The 16557-nt window shown below is 38.0% G+C and overlaps 1 protein-coding gene across 3 annotated transcripts; it reads left to right on the top strand.

Annotated features, from left to right (window-relative positions):
- Positions 1-1381: 1381 nt before the first annotated feature.
- gmnc (geminin coiled-coil domain containing) lies at positions 1382-15562 on the top strand. Of its 3 annotated transcripts, XM_026282088.1 has the most exons (6): positions 1382-1438; positions 11693-11739; positions 12850-13021; positions 13311-13396; positions 13490-13606; positions 14483-15560. In XM_026282088.1, the coding sequence occupies exons 3-6, from the start codon at positions 12856-12858 to the stop codon at positions 15239-15241; spliced, it is 1128 nt and encodes a 375-aa protein (XP_026137873.1). In that variant the 5' UTR covers positions 1382-1438; positions 11693-11739; positions 12850-12855; the 3' UTR covers positions 15242-15560. The 3 variants fall into 3 exon arrangements, with proteins under 3 accessions (XP_026137873.1, XP_026137871.1, XP_026137872.1); XM_026282086.1 differs by lacking the exon at positions 1382-1438 and having other exon boundaries at positions 11630-11739; positions 14483-15562; XM_026282087.1 differs by lacking the exons at positions 1382-1438; positions 11693-11739 and adding an exon at positions 12377-12469.
- The last annotated feature ends 995 nt before the right edge of the window (positions 15563-16557 follow it).

Raw genomic sequence — 16557 nt, 5'->3', positions numbered from 1 at the left:
TTTGTTTTACATGTGTACAAAGATTTAGGATTAAATCTCCCACCCCAACCCCCAACACACAAACGCACACACACATAACTCAGGTAAAATAAAATAAAAAAATACAATTACAACTTTTGGGCAGGAAAACTAATTCCAGCTTCACAAGTTGTAGTGTATTTGTATTCGTTCAGACAAAGGGAATACAGACCCCCTCAAAAGACCCCCAAATGTCTGAACTCTCTCAACTTTCTCCCCTCCCTTTCTGCTTCAAACACACACATATACAACTATAAAGTGAGGTCACCTGAGTTCAGTAAAGCAGATAAATCCACTAATAACACACATTACAATCATACATTCATTTAAAGCATTTCATCATTCTTTGATAATATTATTAAATCAGTGTTTTTACACTACCATTTAGCTTTTTTTTTTCATTCAGCAAGAATTTATACATTTGACTGTAAAAAGAAGTTACGTTTCAAATAAATTATATTCGATTTAATCTTCTATTTACCAAACAGTCCGTTCAAAAAAGAAACTTTGATTATAGGAAATTTTATTATAGGAAAATACAAAAAAAAAAGGGTGTTTTTGCAATAATAGCATTGATTAACCTTTGTTTTATAAGACACTTGTAATACCTCCCCCACTAAATTTACTTGATCTTCCTCTCTCAACAAAATATGCCACTTTAATATATCCATAAGTCATCTGAATTCCCAATAATTAGTCTATAACATCTCATAATTAACCAAAACCAATTTACTAGGAAGTCTATGAAATGTAGAACCTTTTAGATCATCATTTAGACAACTTTTGAAACTTTATTAATCCTGTGTTTTGTTTCCAAACCCTTAACGTCTCAAAACATTATTCTGTTATGCCAACAAATCAATGAAACATATGATCCATAATAGGCGTAACCTAACACTTGAGAGTTAGTTTTATATTTCAAACATCAGGGTGGAGTCCTTACAGAATCACAGTCGTTGTTGTTTAAAAGCACTTGTCCTTTACCTTTCATTAACTGTGGTTTGAAATCTCAGTTCCAGTTCTCCAGCATTGCATTTACACTCGAGACAAATGTTCAGAGGATTCGGAGCTTAGAAAAAGATGGAGAAGAGAGAAAGGGAATCTGGCTGAGCCAAAAGGGATGCTGTTGGAAGATTAGAAAGATGAGACAGTTAAACCCTCATCCTCCCCCTGTCAAGACACATTCTGCATCATTTGTTTTGCTTTAATGTTCAGTGATCAGTACAAAGTGTGTGGGATTTACAAGCTATCAATTATGTGATCATGTTTTCTCTAAGACTTTCAATACATGCAGTTTGAAATCTTTTATGTCATGTCAGATTATCTGATTGTAGGATTTCTCTGTCATTAGGTCTCGGAGACACTCCCGTAGATCAGATAAATGACAGGCGTTCATCCCAAGTGCTGACGTCCCAAGACGGTGCGTATGACCATTCAGGAAAAACAGACTCTGCAACACGTTGCTCAAATGGCAAGGGTTGTTTAAAGGTTAACCTCAATAAAATGAACCTCAGAAGTAGTGCAGGTCCTCCCCATTAGGGTAAAAAAGTAATTCTTTAAAACAATACATATCTAAAGGAATAAATGTAGCTCTTGAGGGATTCATGCTCCCAGTAAAAGACAGCAATATGGTAGTTTGTCACAAAAAACACTCTCTTAAAAATAAAGGTTCTTTGATGACATCATTGGTTCCATGAAATGAACATCCATGGAGCCTTTTCCATTCAACAAAAGGTTCTTAATAGTTCAAAAAAAGCATCTTTACATTATACAAATGTTTTTCACACTAAGAAAATGATTATTTTAAGACCTCACATTTAAAAGTTCTTCGGAGAGCCAGAAATGGTTCATGTCATCACAATGGAAACTGCATGCAACTTTGAGTAAAGTATTTAGACACTTAAGCCTCATTTAAAAATATACCATGCAACAATGACAAAAAACCAATTGACATTTTTTTTTTAAAGAAAATTTGTGGACATTTTGGCACCAAGACAAGTGTTTGAATTATTCATTCAAATAATCATAAACTTCTTCCTGCTTCTATGTCTTTGTTGGGATGGTAATCTAACGGCTAGCTCACTGCCTGACGGTTGCAACAAGAAACTCATTGTCTTGTTCAGCATCACTCCATTTGTGCTGAACATTACAGTGAGCAACTGTTACTTTCGCTTTTCGTGTTTCTTGTATCAAACATTAGCTTCTGTTGTTCTGATTTCATCGCACGTTTGATAAACTCTGTATTTTTTTTTTAATGCTCACCAAGTATTTGTTTATTAGATGAAATATATAGTAAAAACTAAACTAGTCCAATAAATGTATTTCTGTTATGCCAAAGCAGAATATTTTTTCTTCAGTCTTACGTGTCAAAAAATCTTACAGACACCAATCATAATGTATGTTGGGCTCTATACTATTGTGATGGATTCTGGTTTAACTCTATAGCAAAATCCAGAAACACTACTACTTAATCCGCTAGTTGTGTCTGACATATTTGATTTTCATAGATCTGTACTCGGTTCAGATTTTCAAAAATATTTTAAGACCACCAAATAATAGGAGATTTGTGGGCAGGTTTCAGAGTTTATAAGATTCTTTTTGGGATTAGAACAGTTGTGTGACTTTTATGAATCCCTACAGGGGATACATACTGGGGAAGTCGTGGCCTAATGGTTAGAGGGTCGGACTCCCAATCGAAGGGTTGTGAGTTCTAGTCTCGGGCCGGACGGGATTGTGGGTGGGAGTGCATGTACAGTTCTCTCTCCACCTTCAATACCACGACTTAGGTGCCCTTGAGCAAGGCATCGAACCCCCAACTGCTCCACTGTGTGCTCACAGTGTGTGTGTGTGTGTGTGTGTGTGTGTGTGTGTGTGTGTGTGTGTGTGTGTGTGTGTGTGTGTGTGTGTGTGTGTGTGTGTGTGTGTTCACTGCATTTCGGATGGGTTAAATGCAGAGCACAAATTCTGAGTATGGGTCACCATACTTGGCTGAATGTCACTTCACTTCACTTCACTACAGAGATTTATTGAGATGACCTCTAGAGAAGTAAAAAGTTAGGCTTCCAAGTTCTAACAGCTCTTTCAGTCTGTGTGTGTTTGTGTATATATATATATATATGAGAGAGAGAGAGAGAGAATCCCTAAAAGTTTCTTAAGAGTTCAAATAGTTTGAATAGATTATATATAATTATAAAAGTGGACTAGAGAGTAGACAAGTAAACCTGTTTGACTTGATGACGTCTGATGTAGCCCTACTGTATATAGCCACTTGTTAGCAACCACCTTTTTTCCAGACAATTCAAAAAGATTCAAAAAGGAGCGTGTTGATGTATTTCATGTTGCAAAATGAAAAATGAATATATCTTGTACTTCAGGCATTTAATCCATTAAAAAAAAACATTGACTCCAGGACAATTGAACTGGAAGTGATAAAATGTAAATTTATTAAACTCATTCCTTTGGCTTTCAAAACGTCATCATTCCTGCAACACTCTATTACACTCCGTTATTATCAGTAAGAATGTCTACTTATAGTTTTGTTTTTATGATAACAGAAAGATTCATGAGAATAATGCACTAAACAGTTGACTCGCATCATAAAAAATGAGAAAATGTGTAAACCGACTTTGTAGCTTCAGGCAGCAAAGCACAAATATATAATTCAGCTCATTGGTATCAAGTTTAACTCTAAAGCCACTAACAAACTTTTGACGAATGCATTACTCTTTTCCCAAAAGCACACATCAACCTGGTACCTCCATAACACGACAAATCATTTTGTCAGGCCAGAACAAATGAGGCCTTCAACACCCGCTAAACTCCAGTGTGTTTGCAGCTGAAGTGATGTGAACTGAATGAATGATATCACTCATTTTTCCAACCATTCAGTGTTCCTCTGTTGTTTTTTTAACAGTCAGAACATTATGCTCCCTACTTTTTTTAGTATATCTTTGGCTGACCAACAGCCACATATTTTTGACTGAATGCCCAGGTGAATGACCCTAGAAGAGGAACACCATAACCCGAACACACACACTGGCACACCCTCAGTAGTGGATTAAAGACAAAGACATCACTCCGGTCGTGCTCTGCTGCCTATCAAGTCCTCCAGGAACTTTTCTATTCCTCACGCTTCGCTGCTCCTGTAGAACACTTTGTCTAGCAAAAATTTCAACCTGCAACCTTCTCTCTGAACTACATCACATGATCCACCTTGGCAGCCAATCAGAGGCCGAGGAGAGGATTAGGTCATGCTTAGGCGGCAGGCCCATTGTGTTCGAGGGGAACCGAGTGGGCGAGCGGAGGTGTTGTCGGCGCTGGGTGACACCTGAGATCAGGTGTGTTCTCTCTGAAGTTTATGTTGTAGGTGCCAGACTGGGGGAAGGTTTAAGGCATTCCACCATAATCTGTCTTCTCATTGATCATCTAATAGTTTCATTAGAATAAAGAGAAGAATTGAAACACAAGCACATAATCAGAGGCAAGTGCACTGGGGTGGGTTGCGTTTCGGTAATGCTCACATTCCACACTTAAACACCCAGACTGCATACATCTATACCTGCCAGAAGCCAAGAGGGACAAAGTTATGCAAGACAAGTGAAGCGAGTTGGTAAAAATTGGTTAGAAAATTGGCATTTTTTTTGCATTTTGATATCACACTCGGTCTTAAAAGGTGAAGTGTGCCCTGTATATTCCCATTCACAAGTTCAGGATCTGTAAGATTTTTATCATGTTTTTTGTGGGAAAGATGCATTTTATTTTCACCAGGACTGCATTTCTTAAAATGGTAATATTGTGAAATATTATTATGATTTAAAATAGCTGGTTTCTGTTTAAATATATTTTAAAGTGCGGTTTATTCCTATAACGCAAATCAGATTTTCCAGCAGCAAATTTTCCATTACTTCAGTCTTTAATGTCACATGATCCTTCAGAAATCATAATGTGACCAATTGTTGCTCAAGAAATATTACTTATTATTATTATTAATGTTGAAAACAGTGCTGCTTAATATTTTTCTTTGATTAATAGAGAGTTCAAAAGAACACCATTTATATGCAATAATCTTTTTTAATTATGATGTTATAAATGTAATTTAATGCATTCTTGCTTAATACATGTATTAATTCCTTTAAAAAAAAAGACTGACACCAAGCTTTTGAACGGTAGTGGTTTATATCTCGTTTGAGATTAGTAATCTGACTCTTGGCTAAATGTGTTTAATTGGCAGGCTTCAGCTTCATTGTCTGTATAATGTGAATAACCTTTAATAAATGCATTGTACAAGTCAATATATTGCTCAGCACCAACAAAACAAGTTTGTCTGCTGAAATGTATTTGTTACTCAGATTGAAGACTAGACTGAAATCTAAGATTAGAATTTTTACAATCATTTTATTTCAGATGACTGAAAGGCAGTTACGCATGTGTTGCAAGGTTGCACAACCATAGAATATTACATTACTTTGGAAGCCTTAGTGGAATGTTTTTATTTATTTTATAAAATGCACCAAGAACAATAATTGTATACATGGCTGTAGCCAGGTTTTTAAAATTAGTGAGGTCCAGGGGGTTATAGATTGTGTCACATCAGAAAAGCATTTATTTTCAATGAAAATTAAGCAAATAATCAAAAAGTTAAGGGTAGGTTTAGGGATGGATTTATTGTCCCAATAAGGTGGCATCCATTAAATTAGACTCAAGTTATTATTGCATACTGTGTTATGATACTACAATACTCAGCGACCATTTTCATACCACGGATGCTACAAATTCTGAATTATACATGCAGACATTCATATGAGGAGTTTAGCAGCAAATTAGTCAGAGAACACATTTTATTTTCGAATAGCTATGAAAAATTTACAGAGGTCCGGACCTCTGTGACCTCATAGCTGGCTAGGCCATGATTGTGTACATTACTGTATTTTTAACTTAAAATCAAAAGAAACTAATGACAAAAGACAAAAAAGTAATGATGCTTGGCTTCTTAGTGCTTCTGTACATATTTTATAGTTAAAACGTCTTACTGACAAATACATGTTCAGAAAACAGAGAGAAGTCAGTTCTGATGCAAACACGCATATACAAGTATTCCAGTATTTTGGTATAAATACAAAAAGTAACTTGTTATTTTACTTCTAAAAGTACCAACTTCTAAAATCTAGAAGTATTTAAAAATGGATTGGACACACCACAGATGAAGTCAGGCCTGGCAAAGGGAAAAGAGGGTGTACCATTAAACGGATGTTAGCGGAGAAAAGAGACGCTGTGGCACAGACACCGTCGGCGGTACTTTTATCTACGCAGCGTCAAGTTCAGCCCAAGAGGGGGGCTGTGTATATCCCGCCGAAACCAATATGGCTTTGCTCATGCCACACAAAAGGACCCCTGCTTAGGGCTGCCCTACATGTGCCTGTAGTGAGGGAAGGGGCGTTCAAGATCGGGCCGGAACATGGGTAGCTGTGGCAGGCGGAAAGAGAGCCCTGGGCTTAATTGGCAGCGTGTGCTCGGCTGGAGGCCATTGTTCAGGTAAAAGAGGCTTAGCATCGCAGCATGCTAACAGCACACCGAGTCTGCTTTGACACGCGTATGGAGCGTAATCTCGATGGAAGGGGGCAATTTTCTCTGAGGGAGGGGGCTGGTAATAATGAGATGGAGGACCCCCGTGAAGAAGTCAAGGGCTATGTTGACTTTGTTTTGACTTTACGTTGATGTGTGATTCTCAGTTAATTGGCCCGTCTGTGTTCCAGAGGTCTGAGGACCTTTAGCTCAGATTACTTACTGTACAGAGAGTTTTACATCAAAACGGCACTTTAGAAACAAATTGATTTCCTGAACTCCATCAAACTGGAAAGAAAATTCACAAAAACACTGAGGCCTCTTAAATATCTGAACTGTTTCTTTTAGACAGCAGTTATATTAAATGGAGGGAAAATGGAGACCTGTTTCTTAGTTTTTCTTATGTGGACAAATACTTTTAGCAATCTCAAATGTATCTTTTCTAGAGGTAACAGACAGAAAGTAGTAACAGCAGTAACAGAAGAGGGCCTGCCGCCCATTGAAGATAGGCAGAACCTACTGTAGGTACACGAATAAGTTCTGAATTAGAAGACCGGAGTACGTGAGAAGGTATATAAGAAGAGAGTAGGTCAGAAAGATAGGAGGGAGCAAGACCTGTGAATGCCTTAAAGGTGAGCAGAATGATTCTGTATTTCACACGAATAGATACAGGCAACAGGTGAAGATTAAATAGAATAGAATATAATTTTTTTTTTTTGTGGAAGTTAATAATCTGGCAGGAGAATTTTGAATGTACTGCAGATGAACGATGGAGTGAGCTGGTAAGCCAGAGAAAAGAGCGCTACAATAGTCAAGGCAAGTGGTAATAAAGGCATAATAGTTCCGCATATTTTCTACCGAGGAAAGGAAAAGTTGCACAAGTTACATCAACATAACAGTGGTAGTTAAAATGACAAATTATTTGACCAAGAGGCTGAATGTAGAAGATGAATAATAATGGTCAGAGAACTGAGCCCTGGGGAACGCCCTGTTTGAGCAAGACAGTGGGAGATTTAGAATTATGGAGTGAGTTGAAGTATTGCCCATCTGTGAGATATGAGGAGAACCAGGATAATGCAGAACCAGAGATGCCAACTTCTGCAAGGCGAGAGAGCAGTATCTTAATGGCAAACAGTATCAAAAGCTGAGCTGAGTTAAAGTAATAAAATAATTGATAAACTTCCTGAATCACCAGAAATTAATAGATCATTGACAAACTTTACTAGAGCAGTTTCCGTACTGAGCCGTGTGCGGAAACCAGACTGAAAATATCAGAGAGATTGTTACGAGCTAGATATGACTGCAGCTGCGAAGCAACAGTCTTTTCCATGATTTAAGATATAAATGGCAGGTTAGAGATTGGATGGTAGTTGTATAGTTTTACAAGATCCATATTTGTTTTGTTGAGAATAGGAGTAACAGCAGCAGACTTGAGTGATGTACTTTATGAAAAGAGGAAGAAATTAATCATCAAATCCCTTGCACATTTAATATTCCGGTGAATCAGACTTCATGTATGTAAGTGTCCAAACACTTACAAAGACACACACAAACACACTTAAACAAGCATTTAGCCTTTAACCAGTTTAGTGACCACTTAACATATCTAACAGGTTGCAAGTCCACATGAGTCCAGCTTGTTTGCCAACAAATCCTGAGCAGCAGTGTCTGGTTATTAGAGCCCTCGGTGGGGAGCTGCACAGGAAAATGGCCGGGACCCATAGACAGCTGGGCCGGGGGCAGAGGGGTTAGACGCCCAGGTATCTCCACCTGTACCACCATCACCGGCCCTGAGAGAAGGCAATTAATTCTCCAACTGCTGAAAGAGGGAGGCAGGGTGGGGTGTGTACAGGGGTGGGGGGTCTGATGGTGTGTGTGTGGATGGAAAGAACTGAGTTATTATATTTGAGAGTTTAGTGAAGTGATATTCATTGTGTATCTGTTCTGTATAAACTTAAGGGTCTTTGATGTGTCTGACTGAACCAGAATTGGTTTTGCGTGCTGTTCTAAAGTCTTTTGATTTCTTAAGCCGCTTGACCCTCCTCTTCACTCCCACTGTCTGCAGTGTCAGCAGGGGTCATAGACCCCCCCCCCCCCCCCCCCACACACACACACATACACTTTTTGCTTCTATATGCTCCTCTTATACATTAACATTCATGGACACTTCTGTCCAAAGCGACAAAAAAATATTCATACAATCAATACAAACTTCCATCATTGCTTCAAAATAGTTTGAGTGCTTACCTGACATGAAGCAGATTGATGTGCTTGTGCCATCAAATCATATTAATTGTGAAATTATATGGGATATTTTCACATTTAAAAATATTTGTTTGAGGTAAAAATGTAAGGGAAATGGTGACTACAGGACCTAACAGTACCTAAAGTTTATAATGTATAGCAATTTGTACACACACACACACACACACACACTCATACATACATACATACTAAAACCCTAAAAAAATGTATGCTATATATTATGCCATATATTGTGTTAGACAAATGTTCAGAAAATATATTATTTATAATGACAGTTTTCTTGTAGCTAGATGCTTTATGAGCTTTTATTCATGTATTTATGTTCATGTATTCAGAGCTGCATATTTTTACCAAATATCCTACATTATGCATCCATTTCCGGGACATAAATCTGCCTTATAAGAATAATCCAAATGGAGAGAGAGAGAGAGAGAGAGAGAGAGAGAGATCCACTAGCATTTGGATTATTATTTTCTTTCTGGCACATAGTGATCATTTTATTAAAGTTTTTTTTTTTTTCAAACTTTCATTAACCTTGTTCACAGCATAACAAAGGCTAATGAATTCATTCTGATAGTTCAGCATGGTTGATAGTTTAGCTCATCAGACATAATTCATGCAAATAAAATATTGTTCATTCATATAACTATCCAAAAAAAAAAAAAAACTTTGTCTGCTCTCAAACTGACATATTCAACCAAGGAAAAAAAAAAAAAAACTACATAAATGGAGCTGTAAAATCAGACCTGTCAACAGACAGAACGTCAGCCCTGAAAAAAAGGACTCTACCAGCAAACAGATTGATAAACAGTCAGAGCAGCTGACAGCAAAGGACAGAGGCTGTTTAATAGAGGTAGGAGGAGAGTGACAAACTGCCATTCATGTCATAATGAGGCACCTGACAACAGCTCCGCTCTTAATTACCCAAGCTGCCAGTTTAGTTAGCACATAGAGGGGTGCACCAGCACACACACACCAATTTCACACTCCTCGAGAGCTGGCTTTCTTTAATAGACTTCAGCTTAGTCTGCCACACACTTGAAGTAATATATTCTGTGGTTTGTATTATAATTTTAAATATGCAATGATTGAGTGCACTGTCCGAGTCATATTTTCATTCAGTACATCACACATAGTAAGTACATTGAGGCTACTTCATCACTTTCTAGGATGATTGGCATGAACCTCACAGTTCACATCCTGAAGCAGCATTCATTTGAAAGATGTACAAAATGATCAATCGTGATGCAGGATCACTGCAATTACCATTTGAAAGTCCGGGGTCTGTAAGATGTTTTTGAAAGATTCTTATGCTAACCAATGGTGTATTTATTTGATCAAAAATGCCGTAATATTGTAAAATATTATTACAGTTTAAAAGACCTGTCGACTGTTTTAATATGGTTTGAAGTGTAATTTATTACTGCGATTCAAAGCTGAATTTTCAGCATCATTACTCCAGTCTTCAGTGTCACATGCATGATCTTTCAGAAATTGTTCTAATATGCTGATTTGCTGCTCAAGAAACATTTCTTTACTTTCATCCTTTACTGTCATTTAATTGAATGCATCCTCGTTTAGATTTATTTGGAACTATATATGCATCGATTTCTCATAAAGTGTTTGCAGACTGTTTAGGAAAACTTGCACATACAAAGATTAGTGCATGCTTCTGCAGAATCTGAGTTACTGGGTTTCTGTATCTCTGGTATTGGGTGAAAGAGGACTAGGAGAGAAAGACAGAGAGAGTGAGACTGGACAGAAGATTCAGATGAAATGACAGAGATTTCAGCCTGTTTAATTGGCAGTTATAGTGTAGTGAATTAAACACTATCACCATATCCCTCCTCTCCTGTCTCCGCCTCCAGCTCCTTTCTACACACAGGCAATGCTGCTCCCGAAACCTGCACAAAGTCATTCTTAAACCTGGCAATTAATGCCCACAGGCCCCCTGTACATCTAACTGGGAAAATATCATAGATCTATTTTGTTTTTGTTTTTATATAAAGCCGATTACAATTACTATAGACTTTATTCCTTTTTATTAAACAGTTTTCCAATTACATTTTTTATTAATATTGATTAAAATTAATATGAACATAATGTTAAAATAAATAAATAGCCTATATTTTATAAATTGAATTCCAGTATATATATATATATATATATATATATATATATATATATATATATATATATATATATATATTTTTATATAATCACCCTTTAGTTATATAAAATAGAAGCAATTTCCCTATTCTTATATATTTCAACATACCATATCATTAGCAAATCTATCTTTTCTAGCCATAACTTCATTTGGTGATGTCTTCCCAATCAAGTGCAAAGTACAAAAACCCACGTGAGCATGATAATATTTCAGTTCTTTGAAAAAAAAAAGAAGAAAAGAAAGAAGGTTGACAGAAATGCTCAAAAGTATGTTAATGTGTCACTCTGTGGTATGCAACTTTCATTTAACTCTGTGAGAAGGGGTCATGAACATGTCCTTTAGCTCGTTTGGTTAAATTAATTCATCATGCTTCTAAACTATCAGTTGAGCAATTATACATTAACCCATTGGACAGCGCGCAGCAGCCAGATGCGCAGAGAATACCATCTAGCTCTCCATCCCAAAGCAATAAAACCGTGCATTAGTAAAATCACGCCTCTTAAGGTGAACAAACCACGCGCACTGCCTTCTGCTCGTGCACATTGCGCATCTACGATCCAACAGTTGAAGCCTCACGTCATCAATTTGACAGCTTCACACCAAATCAGGTTGCAGCTGCGCTCTGGAGAGCGAGTGTCCAAGCAGTTTGAATGAAGTTTTGCGCACTCGCTTCTCTAGGTCTTTGGAGAGCTCGCACCTACCCGACTCATCCTGCCCCAAAACTGGTAAGTGCTTCTGATTATTTAATATGCACTTGTGAATTGGAGTTTTTTTGGGTCTCCGAGTGCCATATGCGAACATTTTAATGTTTAGAAGTGTCTGATACATTGACAGTTATTTGACATGCATAATTAGAAGCCTACACAAAAGCAATGTCAGCGCCAATGATAAGCCATTAAAATGAAAGCAGGTTGTTGCAGTCAGTGCAACACGTGGGTACTGTGGGGCATATACATGGAAAGGATGTCAGTTTCAATAAAATATTGACTGATAACGCGAGTTTTTGTAATTTTTGCAGTTGCTCGTTTTCGTCAGTAACATCCTTTTTCCATTCATTTATTGTGACATTCATTTATTATGTGTTTAATGATATAAAATAAATAAATTAAACTGGATTAATCCGTTATTAAGCTCATATGAAATAAAAAGATAGGCTATTAAATAAAAAAATAAAAAAACTTCTCACTGCAGATTGTGACTTTGGCACCACTTCTAGGTTGAGATATAAAGTAAAAACATTGTAAAAACATTTAGCATAACATAGCAGCGTTTTCAAACAACAGTTTAGCAGCCCCAGAAGTTAAATGACTTGTTACTCGAAGTGCAGAAGTCACGTTCATTGAGTAACCATAGCAACAGTAGTGCACGTTGCTCGAGAGGTTTCCGCTAGGATCCGGATGGACAAAACAAAAATACTGTCAATGTTTACCATTTACGAAACATTTGATATCGCAGGTAATAACACAAAAGTTATTGAAAAAGTTCAGATGGTTCACGTTTAGGTCCTCGGGGCGCCAAAAGGCAGACTTATTGCGCAAGACTAACTTCAACAGATTGAGAAAATGGCAGAAAGTCCCTTAAAATGTAAATAGTCATAACGTGATAAGCTAAATAATTAGCTATAATTGATGTTTAGTTTATTTTTGTGAAGTTTTCAGTTCCTAAACGTTGCTTGCAAGACGTAGTCTAATGAAGCAATTTATGTCACAAAGTGCTTAGTTTAAATGACTTTCTTGGTGTTTGTGTCCATTTTTAACGTAGACTTGACATGCTTAAATACTCAAAATAATAAAAAGTGAAATAACTGTCTCGCCCTGTTATGATGGGATTTGTAGAGCACCATGCTGTCCTGCCAAGACCTGAGCTTTGCGGGAGGGCAGCGCTACGACTTCTCCGTCTCGACGTCAGTTGACGGTAGTGTTGACGTTTCCACAGCAACGCTCGTCTCCCTCTGGGACGCCGGTCCCCTGGACAACGCTGCCCGCCAGCACGAGCCGCCTCGGCGGGGTAAGTCCTGCAACATAAGCCGGGATCAGCGGCGCGAGAGGCTTCCCGCCTTGACAAACTGGAATTTTTCCATCTGGGATTTTTTTTTTCGTCATGTTTTGTTAGAGTAGCAATGGACTGTGGAGTATCTGGCCACCTCCAAAGTGTTAGTTCTTTTGGGCTCTTTCTTTTGTTTTTAAAGTAGCCTATTTATTTAATTGATGTTTTTTTTTATTCTTTTTAATCTCACATTGCTAGACCATTACTAATCAGGATAACGCCTGTGTTTCAAATGTACTGTTTGTTTTAGATGCACTGCCTGTGTCTGAGCATGGACTGGGACATCGGCCCACCTGGCCTGACCAACTGTCACCTCAGCTTCAACGAAATAAACAGGTATTTAAATAGATCAAAAATAGATTATAATATTACTCAACCAAAGCTGTTGACATATTGTTAATGATTGTGGTAAAATCTTGTCCCATAAAGCTCCAAGACACCCTTATGCAAAGAGAAGAAGAGCTGGCCAGACTGCAAGAAGAGAACAACAAGCTCAAAGAGTTTTTAAACTCCTCATATGTGAAGTCTTTAGAGGAAAAAACTAAGGTAAATCACACTATCCATCTATCTGACAAGTGAAAATGGATGGATGGATGGAACAGACATATCATACGGTACTTCTTAAAGGGTTAGTTCACCCAAAAATTAAAATTGTGTCATTAATTACTCACCCTCATGTCAACCCAAACCGATAAGACCTTCGTTCATCTTCAGAACACAAATTAAGATATTTTTGAAGAAATCCTAGAGCTTTCTGACCCCGCAATAAACAGCAAAGCAATGCAACTGATGCATTTAAGGCCCATAAAGGTAGTAAGGACATAGTTAAAATAGTCTATGTGATATCAGTGGTTCAACAGTTGTTGTTTTTTTTTTTTGTTTTTTTAATGAAACTATGAGAATACTTCTTGTGCATAAAGAAAACAAAAATAAGGACTTTATTCAACCATTTCTTCTCTTCAGAGGAATGCACATGTATGGGTCATCATAATATTGTCTTTCCTGCACATCGAAGACTGACAGGGAAGAGAGGAATTATTGAATAAAGTCACTATTTTTGTTTTCTCTGAGCACAAAAAGTATTCTCATGCTTCGTAAAATTACAGTTGAACTACTGATGTCACATGGACTATTTTAACAAAGGCCTTACTACAGTACTTTTACATGTTGAACGGCATGAGGGTGAGTAATTAATGGCAGAATTTTAATTTTTGGGTGAACTAACCTTTTAAGGGCCATTCACACCAAGAATGATAACTAAACGCAAAAAGCCAATCAGAATCCACTATCATGCATTGGTGTGGATGTTAATATATTTATTTAGTTTTTGGCATGAACAGCACTGTACTGTCGCTCATGTCAAATCTTTCCTCAAAATACATTTGTAATCAACTTTTACATTCTCTTTTATACAAATCACAGAAACTCCTTTCTAACTGCAAGGTTCCAGATGGTTCAGGACATCGAAAGAGAACTCATGGTGATTTCCGGAACCTGAGCCAGCTGCTTCATAATGGTGAGGGAAAGCGGACATGCCGCAATCTTTCTTTGGAGTTCTGCTCTGCTGAAGAGCTGGTGGCCACTCCACCTCTAGACTCATGGATACTAGAGACTCTAGGCCTGCAGGACGAGAACACCATAGACCCAGAAAGCAGTTTCAGCACCCCTTCTTTCAGCTGTCCACTTCCTACAGAAGATCCTTACAGTACGACAAATGTAGAATACAACAACATTGTAGACTCATCAAGCAACTGCAGTCTGGACACCTCCAGTGGCTACAGCACCTCTCAGAGCTTGGGTTCTGATTATTCAACCCTAGACCCTTCAGCTCTCTACACTATCGCATCTAAAGGGTCACTGGTCAGCTCTCCATCATCAATGACCACCACCCAACACTTCACACCCCCACGAGCCGCCTCCACTCCATATCGTCCCCAAGATGTAAGTCCTGGTCCATACTACAACACACCAGCCTGTGGTTCCTCCAGTCCACCAGGGGGCGACAGTCTACTTTTCTCCACACCTCGTATGTCCCGTAGCAGGACAGACTTGGCATTTAGTATGTCACTAAGTCCACAAAACAGTGTGAAGACGCACAGTTTCCCTCAAGGACAAGCTTTCACACGCAGAGACGCACAAGGAGGATGGAACTTCACCTGGGTTCCTAAACAATGTTCCTAAAGACATTTTTTAAGGATTTTGTTGGAAAAAAACAAACAACTTTTTTTGAGGATTGATAACCCAACTTGTTCCATATTTACAGGAAAAAACAACTTCACTTCTACGGGTTATATATTGTATATTTTGATAGCTTTGTGATATTAAGTCATGAATTTGTATATTGTGTTTTTTATTCATTGTGATTGAAAGGCTTTGATATTAGATGCAGGATTATGACTGAATTAATTAAAATCACACTTTTTTTTTTTCAAAATAAATGTTTCCTTTAAGTTTTGGTACTTACAAACTGTAAAAGAAAACATTAAGATCTGTCCCCTTGAATTAACATTGTCACCACCCTTGATGTTACAACACTAACTAACACACAAACACAGCATATGTCACTCGCTTTGACACCTGGATCAAATACAGTTCGCATATGTCTTCTATTGAAAATAATAGCTCACCGTAACAGAATAATTGTCTCTTTAATTGTGAACCGACGCATTACAAGTATCAACGTGGTGAGTCCCAAATCTTATCGTGCTACGGCGTTAGCCCTAACCTGTCATTCACGCAGCTGTCCCGCTTTCCTTCCCTCCTTCCCCTATCACTTTCCCTCCCTCTGTTTCTCTCCGGTACGTCTTCTCCATTCTGCCGCCACTGCGAGACAAAAGAGAGGGCCGGCTGGTCTCGAGGGAGACTTCCTCCCTGATCCGCCCCACAGGTCTGAGACCCCCATGGGGGTCTAACGTGGGATACTTACACCCTTCTATCCCTCCCCTCTGCCTAGCCTCTTACTCTCTGCTCTGCCCTCAGGGAACTGGGGACGACAGGGAAAGTTTGGGCCTGGAGTTAGCCATGGAGAAGCCAGGGTGAGTGGTCTATCTCTAATGATACGGTTAAGCCCCCTGCAGATGGCCTCCAGATTGAGAGTTTGACAGGCAAGAGCACCTTGAGAGGTACAGGAGCCTATAAAATAATGGGTACAGGTGAAAGAACAAGGAAAAGGAGAGAATCCTTGGCTGGGGGTGACAAAAAGGGAATTTGACAGATTCTGGGTAATAACAATGACCTCATTCGGAAACTGCAATTCCATATTATACATAAAACATAAATATGTTTGCATATTTCGTATTTTAGATAAAAAAAAATTGCATGCTCCCATTCAATACAAGGGTTTGGGACATTCAGTTCAACGGAAGAGAGTCTTTTATTTTATTTGAATTTTTAGACCAAAACCCAGAAACAAGTTTGCATTTTAGCACTTCTGGTTTCATCATACTAAAGCCATTGTTTTTTTAAGGGATTTTTGATTAAATAGTATAAATAACAAA

The sequence above is a fragment of the Carassius auratus genome, chromosome 15 (assembly GCF_003368295.1).
Source record: "Carassius auratus strain Wakin chromosome 15, ASM336829v1, whole genome shotgun sequence".
Taxonomy (NCBI): domain Eukaryota; kingdom Metazoa; phylum Chordata; class Actinopteri; order Cypriniformes; family Cyprinidae; genus Carassius; species Carassius auratus.
This window is presented reverse-complemented; position numbering and strand designations above follow the sequence as displayed.

Coding starts and splice junctions, on each gene's coding strand:
- gmnc (XM_026282086.1), top strand. CDS start 11,665: ATGAAGTTTTGCGCACTCGCTTCTCTAGGTCTTTGGAGAGCTCGCACC. Junction 13,022..13,310: donor GCACGAGCCGCCTCGGCGGG/GTAAGTCCTGCA, acceptor TGTTTGTTTTAG/ATGCACTGCCTGTGTCTGAG. Junction 13,397..13,489: donor AGCTTCAACGAAATAAACAG/GTATTTAAATAG, acceptor TGTCCCATAAAG/CTCCAAGACACCCTTATGCA.